The sequence below is a fragment of the Dreissena polymorpha genome, chromosome 14, assembly GCF_020536995.1.
Source record: "Dreissena polymorpha isolate Duluth1 chromosome 14, UMN_Dpol_1.0, whole genome shotgun sequence".
Lineage (NCBI taxonomy): Eukaryota > Metazoa > Mollusca > Bivalvia > Myida > Dreissenidae > Dreissena > Dreissena polymorpha.
In genome coordinates this window covers 136191-153001 of record NC_068368.1, presented here as the reverse complement: position 1 = coordinate 153001, position 16811 = coordinate 136191, and the positions used below count along the sequence as shown (strand labels likewise).

The 16811-nt window shown below is 33.2% G+C and overlaps 1 protein-coding gene across 1 annotated transcript in view; it reads right to left on the bottom strand.

Annotated features, from left to right (window-relative positions):
• Nucleotides 1-16811, bottom strand: part of LOC127858476 (uncharacterized) — a 230935-nt gene that overhangs the window by 189495 nt on the left and 24629 nt on the right. Inside the window, exon 4 of the mRNA XM_052395664.1 lies at nucleotides 10656-10709. Within this exon, the coding sequence (XP_052251624.1) occupies nucleotides 10656-10709 (54 nt within the window). The remainder of the gene's footprint in view (nucleotides 1-10655; nucleotides 10710-16811) is intronic.

The window sequence follows — 16811 nt, the reverse complement described above, 5'->3', positions numbered from 1 at the left end:
ACGGATACAAAAATAAGCTTTAGTCTTCACGTTTCTATTGAGTTTACAAAATGCATATGCTTAATGCAAGCGACCTATTTGCAACACAACAACTGTTAAATTTGGGTCCCGGGGAAGAAAATAGCTTTTTTTCACTCGATACCGCGGGTGCTCTCAGAAACAATTGACTATAAAATAATTGTATAGTATTATGCCAAAAAGTACAAGCCATTTTATCGGCATAATTCAAGGCGAATGTACGCGCGACTCGAGGTAATCGGCATTTGGCACATTGAATTAAAAAATGTGATGCTATTGGGTTTCATAACATCGCTCTGAGTGTGTGTTTACTTTATCTTATGCTTACTTTTTATATTCACGCCCATTCGTAATTAATATGGAGTGGTTAAAGGTACATAGAAGCGATATCCGAACATAAATCACAAATCACGCTCAGGTAAACATAAAGCAAACTCAAAGCATTCGAAACCAAATTTATAAAGCAAACAGAGACAATGCCAATTCAACATTATAACAACTTATAACGCAATTAATCAATTGCCCAATCTATAAATTATGCTAGTGTTACCCACATATGATCATATCATCATTTGAACATAGCATCTATTACTATGGAATATACAGCATACAAGATTACACAAAAACATGCGTATTGTGTGTGATACAAACACAAGTATGAAGAACTCGGTTCTATATAAAATGTGATTATAGTGATTTCTTTTTCAAATGTGTTGTTTGTTATGAAAAACTGCCAGCTAACCTTAGATTTGAGACCGGATTTGACGAAAACATTTGGCCTTCGTCTATGAACAGGTCACGCCTTGCTGGGATTGTCGACAAAAAAATCGATGAATATTTCAATATTTATTACAGATAACAGACACATACTTTTATAAAAACGTCTTTCTTATGTATAAGGGTGTCCGCTCAGCGACGACAATTCGCAAAACAGCTTACTCCAAACAACATACGTTATTTAAAGTAAAGTCGAATCGCTTTTTCCGCGTTTGCGCACTGACTGGTTGTTAAAAGAACTGGTTTGTTGAAATGTATTTCGAATTGAAAAGTACGAGCTTAAACGCATTTAAGAAGCGTTTTCTAAAGTAGTGTCTAATTTCCATTCAGTGTGTATTCTAAACTGAAACCATTTAAAAAGGCTGTATTGATCTTTTATTTGAAGGCTTAAACAAGTTATGATACTGATTGTAAAAAAAACTGTCCGTGTTTCTTCTTCACTAAATGTAGAGCCTTTTTTACGGCTTTTGTTAATACCCTATATATTTTTTTAATGTTAATATTTATAAATCATTCCCTAAGAAAAGAAAGTATCTCCGATTCAATACAGTGTACATCCTTTGTTTGTTGTAGCACACCGAAGAAGACAATGGCATTTACACCGAATGCAGTATAAAGCATGTGCACAAGAGGATGTCACGTAATATGAATCACAAGTCTGAATGTAAAGTTAAAGTTCTTTATTTAAGATAAACAAATAATTTCAAAACCAAAGTAAATAACACAAAATGAATATTTCCTAAGAGAAGGCAAGGGTAAAATCTGTCTGTTTGACTGTCTATTCCTAGTACCCGTTCCGTACTCCATTACTTCGTCGTGTCTCTCGCCTGTCAGAGCGGTTCGCCGCTCTTGGACAGGTGACATATTATCCCGACGGATTTTATGGCTCAATCCGCGCGGGTTTTCAATTGAATAGACATCCCATATTTGTTATCCACACCTAGAATAGATTTCGGGAAGTCGCCTCTCCCTGATTAATGTATGTTTACTTGTTTCTATGCATTTAACAAGCCACGATGCTTTTAGGTATTACGTAGAAGAGACCTAATTGTATGATATGACATGTTAATTACTTTGTTTTCGTTTGGTATCTTAATTACTAACCGTCTTTATTTAGTTATAGTGTAGGTATTTACGATTGTGTATGTTTCTTATCTTCTTATGAGACTTTACTTTTGAGGCGTTAATTATTAATTAATGCTATGCTATGAGTAGTTTTGTCGAGATTAACAAAAATCATAACCTTATAAGTTCACTCTCGATAAAAAAACCATAAGGTTCATTTCAAAAGGACGTGAAGCAAATTTTTTTTATATTGGTTAACAAAAAATTTTTAAACACCACGTGAGCGTGAGTTACTTCATCGTCAGTGAAAACAATCGAAATATTTAACAAAAAATCTAAAAACCGAAAAGTTAATTCGATTGGAAAATATTTTAAGCGACAGCGATGCAGGAAAGACTTATATTCAACGACAACAGTGATGTCAGTTTTGTAATCATGTTACATTTTTTGAACGTAAAAGTGCATGAACTCGGAAGACTCTAACACAAATTTCGGGCTTTTAGTATAGTTGTTATTCAATAGCTTTAAAATTGAAAATTAATGAATTATATTTAAGAGCGAATTATCATTGTATGTTTTGTTGTATAAAACAAATGCATTTAGTCATGGATAGGAATCTAAGACAATATGTTTAAGCGTCAATATGACCACAAGTTCAACTGATGGATAGTAAAATGGTTCCTTTCTCCTAATTCCTTATTCGAATAAGAAATAAAGAACAGTTCCGTATTCCTTATTCAAGCTTAACATATTTGATATAGGGTTTTAAAGTAAAATAATGCCTACAATTCTTAAGTAAATAAAAAAAAATAACTCGAATACATTTACTTAATGTATTACGTTACATGTTCATGTTTCTTCCTCGCGCTTGCATAGGATTTTTTGTTTTAACAACACCGATATTTTCTAATTCGAATACCAACTTCACATCCACAAAACCTAAAGCATGTAGCATTATTTTATATGTATGTGATATGAAAGTGCAATCTTGTACATTTCAACATGTCTGTTTTTATTTATAATCCAGCTCCTTTTTCGCGGTTGATTAAGGAAAAATGAACCAGTTCCTAATTCCCTATTCAAGCCGATTAAGGAACCGGCATTTTCTTACTTAATCATCAACGAACTTGATTCAAAGTTAATCACATAGAAATGAACATCATTATATACAGGTTGTATATTAAAAATACTAATTGCAATACATTTCTACTGAGTTTTAAATAATGGTAATTCAGTTCCTTATTCAGTTTGAATAAGAGTCCTTATTCAGATCGAATAAGGAACTGGCATGTTCTTTCTATAAATTATGAATACAATTGAAACAACGAGACGAATAAATCAACGGAAATTATTGTTAATGTAGGAAGGTTATACAAATATTAATTGCAGTGCATTTCTGCTTTGTTGTATTAAATTATAACATAGTTCCTTATTCGACTTAAATAAGAAATAAGGAACGGGTTCCTTATTCAAATTGAATAAGGAACTGGCATTTTCTAACTTAAGAAATAAATTAATATAAATAAAGAGACGCATAAATCAAGGAAAATCACTGTAAATGGTGATTGGGAATAAAAAAAAAATGTACTTATTACAGTACATTTCTTTTTAGTATTCTTTGGCAACGATAACAAAGTCGCGTTATCGCGGCTGAAAATAAGGAAAGCACAACCAGCTGCAATATCGAAAAATATCACTTATAACTACCGAAAACAGTGCAAGTGTGTCGGTTCCCACGATAGTGCGCCAATACTGAAGGTCGCCGGATGTAACGTAGGCATCCTAGGGCGAGAAAACGCGCATTCGGAGATCGAAAATCCTTTAAAATAAAACCACCCAATTACATGTCAGTTTTGGTTTTTAATTGAAAATTGAAAATACCAACAAGAAAAGATAACGAAATACAGAAACATTTCGATGAAATTTTCCAGTCTTATTGAGGTACCTTGGCCGCTTCTGTCCGGAACATTTGCATTTGGCATGTGCCGTTGTTGACAATCGCCGAATGTATCGTTGATCTGCATGAGCGAAAAAAACGTGTATTCGCCCTAAAACTATATCTAGGATGCGCGTTTTATCGTTTAAATTATAAAATAAGATAAATATTGAGGCATTTCGATAAAAAATTTCAGGTCTCTAGAGGCACTTGGACTGCTGCATCCAGTGCAGTCTTTCTTTTATGGAGACGTGTTGAAATCATTTTGCATTTTTAATCATATCCCTTCGTTACAGTTTTCGTATCAAAACGGAACAAGATATCTAAAACATGTTAATTTTTCAGCTATCATATAGTCTTGACCAACGTTCAGGGTCAGACAATACTTTAAGAACTGTACCAAAGATATAAATAACAAATCTTACACTAAACATCGCCATTAATAATGAATATAAAGCAGTGCTGTTCTAGAATGATCCGAATTTAGGAATCCGAAACTATGGCCTCTGAATAAGGAATTGGGCGTTAAGTTGGTTCCTTATTTGGAAGTCTGTATTTCGGACAATAGCCTTACGAATATGTTATATTTTAGATGGTGTATGGGTTAACTAAGCATGATTATGTTATATGGACGTATTCTGTCACATTTCTGTTTATATTCGAGGTGATGATACACGCTGAAAACAAGTATTTTGAAGACGGTAATAAGGAATAGTATTGCCTTACAAAAAAAATGAAATTAACCATATGATAATTAATTTCGATGAAAATCATTGTTTATGTAGGTTCGAAGTTAAAAATATTTATTGCAATTTATTTCTACCTCGTAGTATTTAATAAAAACAGTTCCTTATTCAGTTCGAATAAGGGATAAGGAACTGGTTCCTTATTCCTCATTCAAATTGAATAAGGAGCTGGCATTTTCATACAAAATATTAAAATGAACCAAAGAGAACAAAATATCAATCAAAATCATTGTAATTGTAGGCTTGGTATCACAAACATCAATTGCAGCACATCTCTTTTAAGTTTCATTTAATAATAACGTAGTTCCTTATTCGGTTGAAAAAGGAATAAGGAACTGGTTCCATATTACTTATTCAAATCGAATAAGGAACTGTCATTTTCATACTAAACAAAATATTAAAATGAACCAAAGAGACCAAAAAATCAATCAAAATCATTGTTAATGTAGGTTGGGTATAAAAAAACATTAATTGCAGTACAGCCCTACTTAGATTCATTTAATGATTACCTTGTTCCTTATTCGGATTGAAAACGGAATGTGCAACTGGTTTCTTATTACTTATTCAAATCGAATAAGAAACTGCAATTTTCTTACACACGCACACACAAATAATATGAAACGAAGAGATCAATATATCAATGAAAATCATTTTAAATGTATGTTGGGTATCAACATATGTATTGTAGTACATAAATAGTGTTTTGCGTCATGATAACAAGGTTTTCTTTCGTAACCAGGTGAACTAACTTCTGAACAAATATGACTGGTGTTCACCAAGACCAGCGCTATTGTGTCGTTTATCACGACCTTTTATCTGGTGGCAATGGTGTAGATCGCCAGATGTACCGTTGGCATCCAAGATGAAGAAAAAGCGTTTTTTGGAGATAGAACATATATTTAAATAAAAGCACTCCAGTACAGCTGGCATACGCATTTGTTTTTTAATTGAAAAACAAAACACAGAGGCATCTCTATGAAACTTTCCAGATTTCTAGAGGCCCCTGAGTCTAAACAAAATATTAAAATGAACCAAAGATACCAATAATTCAATGAAAATATTGTTAATATAGGTTAGGTATCAACAACATTACATGCATAACATCTATACTAAATTTAGTTTAATGATAACCTTGTTCCTTATTCGGATTGAAAAGCAAATAAGGAACTATGTTATCATTAACTAAAACAAAGTAGAAATGTATTGCAATTAATATTTTTTTACGCCCGATATACATTTACAATAATGTTCGTGGTGTTATTTGTCTCGATGGTTCATTTTGATTGATAATTTATAAAAAGAACATTCCAGATCCTTATTCGATTTGAATAAGGAATAAGGGATAAGGAACTTGTTCCTTATTCCTCATTCAAATTGAATAAGGAACTGGCATTTTCATACAAAATATTAAAATGAACCAAAGAGAACAGTTACTTAAGTAATAAGGAACAGTAAAAGGAACCAGTTTCTTATTACTTATTCAAACTGAATAATGAACTGGATTATCATTACTTAAAACATAGTAGAAATGTATCGCAATTAGTATTTTACATATACAACCAATATATAAATAATATGTTCATTTATATGTGGTTTACTTTGGAGCAATTTCATTGAGGTTTTAGAAAGAAAATGCCAGTTCTTTATTCGGCTTGAATAAGGAATAAGGAACTGGTCCCTTTTTCCTTATTCAGCCGCGAATAAAGAACTTGATTGTTAATAACAAAAGATGTTAAAATGTACAAGTTTGCACTTTTATATCACATACTTGTAAAATATAAGTATATGCATTAGGTTTTCTGGATGTGAAATTAGTATTCGAATTAGCAAATATCGGTTAGGTTAAAACAATAAATCCTATCCCATATAATATCGTAATACATAAAGTAAATGTATTCGAGATCTTTTGTTTTCATTTACTTCAGAAATGTTTGCATTATTTTTCTTTAAAACACTGTAACAAATTTGTTACGCGTGAATAAGTAATAAGGAACAGTTCCTTATTCCTTATTTGAATAAGGAACTAGGAAACAGGAATCAACTTACTCTCCATCCATCCTAGCTGTAAAAGCGTGTTTTCGTATTATATTTATTTAGTGCTAATATGCTCCCAACTAATCTCCCAAAGCGCGTTTTCTCGCTCTATGATGAATACCTTACATCTGGCGACCTTCAACATTGACATACGATTAAAAGTCGTGGGAACCGAAACAAAGACACAGTTCTCGGTTGTTATATAGGTCATATGTGTAAATAGGGCAACTTGTTACGTTTTCCTGATTCAGTCGCAAAAAATCATGGGTTATCATTACAAACGAGAACTAGGAAAAATTGTACTGTAATAAATATATATATATATTATTCCCAACCTACATTTTATTATACAGTGATTTTCCTTGATTTATGCGTCTCCCTATTGATATAAATTTATTTGTTAAGTAAGAAAATGCCTGTTCCTTTTTCGATTTAAGCAAGGTATAAGGAACCAGTTCCTTATTCCGTATTCTAACCGAATAAGGAACTATGCTATTATTAAATAAAACAAAGTAGAAATTGACAATAATTTTCGTTGAGTTATTCGTCTCGTTGATTCATTTTGATCCATAATTAATAGGGAGAACATTCCAGTTCCTTATTCGATTCGAATAAGGAATAAGGAACCCGAACCTTTTTCCTTATTAAAACTGAATAAGGAACTGGAGTATCATTACTTAAAACTAAGAAATGTTTTGCAATAAGTATTTTAAATATACATCCAATATATTAATAATATGTTCATTTATAAGTGGTTAAATTTGGATCTATTTCATTGATGTTTAAGTACGAAAATGCCCCTCCCTTATTCGTCTTAAATAAGGAATAAGGAACTGGTTCATTTTTCCTTATTCAGCCGCAGAAATGGAGCTGTATTATAAATGAAAACAAACATGTTTAAATGTACAAGATTGCACTTTCATATCACATCCATGTCAAATAATAGTATATTCTATAGACTTTTGTTGATGAGAAGTTAGTATTCGAGTGTGTAAATATCGGTTCGGTTTTAACAAGAAAACCTATGCAAGCGGGACGAAGCAACATGAATATGTAACGTTATACATAAAGTAAATGTATTCAAGTTATTTTGTTTTGAATAACTTCAGAAATGTTTGCATTATTTTATATCAATATGTTACGCTTGAATAAGGAGTAAGGAACTGTTCCGTTTTCCTTATTCGAATAAGTAATAAGGAACTAGGAAAAGGAACCAACTTACTCTCCATGGCTTTAGACTACCTCGAGCATGCGGAAATATAATGAACTCTTTATGAAGCAGAGGCAAAATTTGTTTTCCTATCTCTGTCTGTCAAGAAGCTGAAGTTCTGAATCATGTCTACTTTCTACTTCTGCTATGAGTGCCTTTTAAAGTTCAGCTCCAATTGCACACCATTGAAATAAATGTGTCAATTTTTGGATGAAGCTCTGTCAACCTCTTTATGACCTCAGCATCTGACGATCGAATTGGCTCTGTTTATAAATATACATGATAGCAAAAATATGAAGTCCCATTTTGTTTGAACCCAGATAAACGGTTCCGTCCATTGCATTTGGAGATAAAACGTTTCTATTTTGACGCAATTGCAATTAAAGATCAACTGAAATTTTAACCTGTGATAACAGGTTTGTAGCATGACATATGTTTCGTTGGAAATCTTCATTGTTAACCAATCGTTACAAATCTTACCCATATTGTTCCCGTAACATATTTTAAATTTGATCAATGGAACAAACAGGAACATAATCACAGTAGAAATTTAAACAAGTTTTGTAGTATTGATTTGAAGCAATGATTCTTTGAAAACTGTAGATCTATTTTGAATCCAAACTAAGTAAGACCACTTAATTTTAGGTAAAACAAAGCAAATTACCGTATTAGGTTATAAACCTTAGAATCAAACTACATCCAAACCCTAAAAATGATAATATAATGATATCAGTAGAATGTTCCTCATTAAAGGAGTTTTGTTACTCCGGGTCAGTACACAGTATTATTATTATAACACGTGTCATATGAAGACCTAATAAATGAAAATTACAGTATATTTGGTATATTGCTGTTATATAAGTTAATAAGCCTGGGGCCGTATTTCAGTAGCTACAAAAGTGAAAACTTAAGAAGCTACTGGAATACGGCCCCTGAATACAATTTGACGTAATTTAGACATATTTAATTACTTATGTGCTATCGATAATTATTGATATAATAGAACAATATATAATTATACTTGAATGTATTATTGCAATGAAACCTTTTACTACGTCATATTACTTTATTGTGTATAATCATAAACGTTGTTCTTTATATACACTGTATGCTTGCTGTGTCCACTTGGGCTTTTGGCCTTCTGGGTGTATTGTTTAATAAACATTAACATAAAAATATTACTGCATGGGACGAGCAAATGAAAATTGTCACTGGCTGAGTGGAACGACCTATTTTTACGTTGACCAATGAGTGCCCACTCATATAACGTTTATAATCTATCGAAAATCACGGTGTTTGTAGGTGGTTTAACAGTTGTGGACCATTGATGGCTAAACATTCGATGTTAACGTCTTCGTGACACTGATTATAGAAGTTTTTTTTATAGGTAAGGTTCTCCTTACATTTAACGTATTTGGTCTTTGACAGAGGGTATTTACGGACAAAAGTACCGTATTCTTTTATCAGACAAGTAGTTTGAACCTTCAAATGTTTACTTTACACTAGAATGTATACATAAAACATGAACCCAGCATGCCTGTTATTTTCACTGTTATGACATGTGTTTATAGCTACAACCTTAATATCGTTCAGTTTAACAGTGTTGAGACATAGCTTCAGCGAATACAAAATGCAGCTTTTCAGGGTAACAATAAAAACAATGACTTTAACATGTTTGAGACATGCTTTAAAAACACACAAACAAACACTTGTTTAACTTCGACTTTCTCGCTACATGTCACTCGGTGTTTCGTCTACATATTTACAACATTTAAAGTTTATAACGCATCATCTGGTTGGTTGTTCTAATAGCCAGCAGTGTGTTGGCCAATGATATGGTGTTTTACAACCGAGCATTCGGTCGAAAACAAATGGCAGCAAATCACAGACATGTAGCGAAAAAGTCGAGGTCAATTGAATATTAAAGTTATAAGCCGAACAGGAGATCGGTAAGTTGTGTAATCACTTTGCTTTTTATGTCTTTTAACGAATCCAGTTGCATTAGTTCGGCAACTGCATGTGAACATGTGTGTTCTCGATAGAAACGGTCATGCCCCGTGTTCCACAATCTTTCGGCAATAGCTATACAAGAGGTATTTTTTCAAACTGTGTATTTGTCAATATTCGTTGTTGAAAAGTCAAACCATACACAATATGTGTACATTTAACAATCTGGAACCCCTGGGGTAAGCTCGGGAGGGGGGGTTAGGGTCCGGAGGGGAGCAAATTTATGATACTGCTGCCTGTGGTTCGAATTTGGTGGTGACGGATGAGAAGAGAATACGTGTTCTTGTGTAAAGTTCATGATGTGTGTAGTGCATTCTTTTTATGACGTGTATCCTTTATATGGATCAATACATATGCGAAGTTTTTTTTTAAATCAAAGTTTAAAACAAAATCGGGCTACTGTTTGAGTAACATTTACGACTCCAGGAGCCGTATTCACCAATGTACGTAAGTCTCAAATCTTAGACTCAGCTTAAGTTTCTGACTCAGACTAGACTGAGGCTTTCAAAACTTAATTCACGAAACATCAACTGGTAAGTTTTAGACTCGGGCTCAGTAACGTAAGTCTCAAATGCTAAGTCTACAATGTTTAGACTTACGTAATACAATCACGACGTAACGTTATAAGCGCGTTTACAAAAATGGCGGCTGCACGACGCGCTTCATCAATAATATAAGAATTGAACATGTTTTTCTCGACAGAACAAACACTTTACAGATATATGGGACATTAAACTCTACAAACGCTATCGTATTACCCGACCATGTATTATTTTTATATGCAATATTTGCGAGGAACATCTTGGATGGAATACGATGCGGATTCTTGCCAGTTCCGGTCGTCCTTGCAGTGTGTACTTACCTGTGGTACGTGGCCAGTGGCGACCTCCAGCTAACAGTGGGCGACAGCACTGGCCTGTCACAGGCAACGGTTAGCCGTTTCTGTGCACAGATCAGTAACATTTTGGCTGCAAAATTACCGGAATTTGTGAAATGTCCAGCTGGTGTGGACGCCGTCCGTACAAAACAAGAACTTGGTGCCATCGCTGGTACGTGAGTATATACGCGATGTGTGCAGTTCGCAATTGTACTTATTTATTGCAAACAAAGTACTGTCAAATTCATAATTCTCCGTGTTTGTTTGTTGTCTTCGTGAAAATAATCTCGAAACTTAATGTACGTGAACATGCACAAATTTTATAGAGAATACTGGTTGTTTGAATGAAAAAGTTAAAACATATTTTCATTTATCATTAACTATAATAATGGATCTTTTCTAAAAAGGGAAACCTATTTTAAATCGTTAACCAGACATTAACTTCGCATAAATTTTGATTTCATTACTATTACAAATCTATTCATAGAAGTAGGAATTAAGCTATATATGCCCTTTATAGCTACAATGCCATGACGCAGTTGGTAGCGCATCGGTGGTAGTAATTTTATTTCACAGACAAGTCTTTGGTTCGAAATAACAATGTCTGACTTGTTTCCCCAAACATTTTAAATATAAATATGTCGATTATTTAATTATTTTTTGTTGCTTGGTAATGAAATGGAAATTAAATATTTATTTCCACTGTTAATTAATACGTATTCATTTAAAAACTAGGCGCTATAAATAATTTATCTATATTATACACCATGATATAGGGTACCCCTGAATCCATATGTGCATGTGTCCGTCTGTCTGTCTATGTTGTAATTGAGTTGCAATACAAAATGTATTTTTGCGACAAATGCTGTAGACTATGCATTTGTTGATGGCAAGTGCATGGTTGTAATGCACTTGATTCGTAAATAAATGAAAACACTCAACAACAGAAATAATTAGTATGTGTTATTCTCACATGCCGTATTATTGCATGTTCAATCAATAGTAAAATTATGACATTAAATTTGATTATCAAGTTGAGACACATCAGCATATTGCATATCTTCTGACATACGGAAGAACTTTCATTCAATGTTATGCACATAAATGCACCGATCACAATCCATTTAAACCAATATCTATTTACTTATTAATATTGCAAGTTTTCCAAACAATTTGTGAATTTTAAATGATTAACTTTCGTGTTTTCCAAGTACTTTGGGGTGCAATGATTGCACGCATGTGCATATCAAAAAAGCCAGTTGACCATGGAAAAGACTACATAGGGCGAAAGGGCGTTCCCACCATCTATGTTCAGGTATGGGTTAGCAATTATTTATATGCAATGCTAAATGTATTCGCTTTTCTATGATACAACTTTATTCTTAACACAAATAATTTATTAAGCAACTGCATGTTAAATTTAACAATTTGTAATTCACAAAATAAGAAACAAGTCATCAGCATTATATAAAAAACATAGAAATAATTTACAAAAATATGTCTTATTTTGTTAGTTTAATATAACATGTTGAAACAATGCTATGCACGTTTCATATTAACAGGCTGTGTTTAATGCCAGCTACAAAATAACTAGCTTCAATGCAAGTTGGCCAGGGCGGACGCATGATGCCATGATTTGGCAAAACTGCGAACTCAACAATCAGTTTGAGAATGATAGATTGTCTGACATTTCACAAATACAAGTGAACACAATTTATCGTTACAATATAGGTAAAGGTTGTATGTGCATAAATGTATTAAAATAACATTCAACACTTGCTCTCTGATAAACACGTGGAAATAATTTTAAATGTAATATGATATTAATCTATAAATACATTTAAATTTCCAATTAAGATTCAGTGCAATACAATTAATGAACTTTATATTTAAAAAAATACAGGTAAACACGCTGGATTTTTAATCGGCCACAGTGGGTATGGTTACTCACGGCATCTAATTACCCCATACCTTAGACCAGCTAATGCAGTCAGGAGCGCTTTAATCGTTCACTGTGCAGAACACGGGTTATCATCGAACAAACATTTAGAATTTTAAAGAACAGGTTTCGCATACTGAGGACAATAAGAACACATCAACAAAGGGCTGTAAAAATCATATGTTCATGCATTGTGCTACACAACATTGCCATAATTTACCAAAAACTGAATGATATTCCAGAAGAAAATCATATCTTGCCTGTTTACGACAATCAATGCAATGATAATGATAACATAGATGTGAGGGCAATGAGGGATTACATAACCAGGGTATATTTTGAAGGATAATTCTGAACAACATATTAAGGATATGCGAACTTGAAAAACAAAAGCTTACATTTAATCTGAATATTAAATCAGGAGGGCCATGGGCCCTAAGGCGCTAACCTGAGAAACAAAGGAACTTAACTATTCTAACTTAAATTGTTACTTCTAGACACCAAGAAGCTTATTTCTTTAATTTGACCGAGTGACCTAGTTTTTTTATCTTAAATGACCAAGTTTCAAACTCGGCTGAGATTTTATTCAGACAGATATTCTGACCAACTTTCACGAAGATTGAACTTAACATGTGACTTCTGTAGTATTAACAAGCTTTTACTATAGCCACATAAGGAAAACGTTTTGCTCAGGTGAGCTAAAAAGTGATTGCGAAATAAATAAATGAAATTGTTTTTTAAACCTTTGTTGAAGCATTGATTAACACATCTTCATTATTAAGGGATATAAAATTGCATACAAGCATACCATGTTTGTTAAAATAATTAACAATAAAACATATATGTATGTATCTTTCTATTATATTCAAGTTTTTCAAAATTCATGGTAGAACTTTGTAACAAACATTGTTGAAATTACAGCTTAATCAAATGTTGATGTCTTATTTCAAATTCACATAACTGTATTTATCATTATTCTGGAATTTCATTCAGTTCATTGAATGAGGACTTTTATTATGATCAATGATTTATATCTTGCAAGCAAATAATATCAAGAAGTGTCCCAGGACAACGCATTCAACTCACATTCCTTTTTGAATGTAGGATCTTCTTTATTTGTCAGTAACATAATACAATGACCTATGTAATATTTTACCTACATTTCTTCCAGCACACAAACATCAACCGGAATTTTATAAGTACAAAAAGGGACATAATCATATTTCTATTATAGAAATATGAGTATGCCCTTTTTTGTATTTACAAAAAAATCTTATTATTGTTTGTGTTACTGTCTGTCTATATTAGAAATAATAGAAATATGGAGTAGTTGCACACAAAATAATATGATTTTTTGTAAATACAAAAAGGACACACATCTACTATATTACATGTCCGAGTTATAGCATTTGGTCACATATTGGAACTAAAGACATCTGGAAAGTTTCAATTGAATATCTGTTATAAAAGCACATGTGGATTGGTTCTTATGTTCCTTGGTATGCCAAAACTGTTCAAGTGAGTGGTATAACTTTGACTATTAATGGAAGATGTTGAATTTGTATTTTTTTTTATTTGTTATTATTTTGAATCATTTTGGCAATTGCTAACAATCCACAAAGTCAGCATCTTCAATGTCTACAAGAGGTTTAAAACTTTTTCATTGTAATATAACTTTTTTGCATGCAAATATTGAGAATATTGTTCTTTATTTTTAATTATGAAGTATAGCAATTTTTTCTCCAATTTTTTTCTTAGAGTCTTTTTCCAGGTTTTTCTCCGTTAGTTTGGTATTGCCTTGTAATCTCTTGTCGGTCTTCTTTGTGAACGCTGCAAAAATTGATAAAAAGTTTTTTATAAATGGACTTGTTCTCATGTTATGATCTTCAAAGGTTAAAATTAATACATATCACATAATCTATGTATGCACTGGTACTATGCATTGGTACTTAGTTTTGACATATTTGATGCTATTATGTTTCAAGCAATACATGACTTTTGTTGCATATTAATCTAGAAATGGCGCGGCAGAGGCCGACGCGCATCCCCACGCCGCAAGCTACAATTATGACCAGGACGGACGGACGAAAAGGCAATTTTGGGTGGGTGTGGCCTATGTGGCGGGGTCCTGGGGTGGGTAATGTGGCTTGGATTTGTATTATGCTGAAATAGCTCGGGATCTTGACCACCAAACTGGCTTAGATTTTAATTAGGCTGAAATAGCTCAGGATCTTGACCACAAAACTAGCTTGGATTTAAATAAGGCTGAATCGCTTGGGGTGTTGACCACAAAACTGGCTTAGATTTTAATTATGCTGAAAAAGCTCGGTATCTTGACCACCATACCGGCTTGGATTTTGATGATGATGAAATAGCTTGGGATCTTGATCACCAAACTGGCATGTATTTTGAAAATGCTTAAAAGGCCCGGGGTCTTGACCGCCAAAATGGCTTGGGATTTAATAATACTGAAATAGCTTGGGATCCTGATTACCAAACTAGCTTGGGGTCTAGGCCGCTAATCTGGCTTCGATTTTAATTATGCTGAAATAGCTCGGGAACTTGACCACCAAACTGGCTTAGATTTAAATTATGCTGAAATAGCTTGGGGTCTTGGCCGCCAATCTGGCTTGGATTTTAATTATGCTGAAATAGTTAGGTCCAGACATGTTAGAAAAGGTATCTGCTGTGCAAGTAAGATATATATAAGCATGAGCAGAGTGTTTAAAAAGGTTTGAAAGGTGTCCAAAAGGTTCCAGGGGACATTTAAAGTGTGTCTCTTTCAGAACTCTGAAAGCATGAGTTCTCAGTGAAATAGGAGTAAAGTGTGAACTTTGAGTTGAGTGTTTGATATGAAGAAAGACAGTCTTATTTGCAATACAGTTAAGTGAAAACAGTCTGTTTTTGTCGGGAATAGTCTAAAATGCTGGAAAAAGGTGCTTTTGCAGTAATGACAAAGAGTAATTGGTGACCTTAATTGGCAAATGACAATGTTATTTACACAGTCGGCCCGTGAAATGTATTTTTTAAGCTTTTACACCAACGTTCAGTCTGAAAATGGGCTTGTATGAGCTTAGTTTTCATAAATGGATGTAAATAACTGATCTAAAAAACGGAGGTAATTCAAATATACAAAAATGGTTATTTATGTCCCCCAGTCTATACTGGGGGACATATTGTTTTTGCACTGTCTGTTGGTTTGTATATTGGTTTGTTTGTTTGCGTCAAACTTTAACATTGGCCATAACTTTTGCGATATTGAAGATAGCAATTTGATATTTGTCATGCATGTGTATCTCATGGAGCTGCCCATTTTGAATTGTGAAAGGTCAATGTCATCTTTCAAGGTCAAGAGTTAAATTTGGCAATATTTAAGATAGCAACTTGATGATTTGCATGCATGTTTATCTAATGGAGCTGCACATTTTGAGTGGTGAAAGGTCAAATAACGCATGAAAAGACTTCGAACGCGCTGTTATGTGTCCACCATCAATAGATGATTATCAATAAACAATTTTTCCATTTGAGACGTGCTCTGTGAAAAGGGAGCTAACGGCACGTGCGTAAATTGCATTCAAATATTAGCATGTGCAGTCCGCACAGGCTAATCAAAGACGAAAGTTTCCACTATTATGATAGTTTTCTTTGAAAAAAGTCTCCTCCTGCCAAAGAAACCAGTTTAGGCGTTAAGTTTCGTCTATGATTAGCCTGTGCGGTCTGCACAGGCTAATCTGGGACAATATTTTACGCACATGCATTAATCCCCTTTTTCACAGAGCGCGGCTCATTTTTATTTCGTCTTTTGTATTATTTTGCTTGTTTAAATACAGTGCATGCACATGCACATGATAGTACTTTATTTTAAAAATCTATTACATTTTTAAAAAATCAAAACTCTATAAGTCCTTTATAACAACATGTTACTCTTTATAATTTTCAAATGATCATTACACATTGTATTGGTAATGAGGGCACGTCATTATTGTCATTTCGCTCCCTGTTGTACTTTTCTCTTTTAGTTTGTACTTTGGTTTATTTCTATCTTATAATATCTACCAACTGGTAACATTTATATCCGATATACTTTTTATTATAAATTATTTTGCCAAAACAAATAAATAAGATGTTCGTCATATTTGAAAGACATAAAGCGATTTTTAAGCTAAATAACAGTATGCTTATTTTTTTAGTGCTCCCGCAGT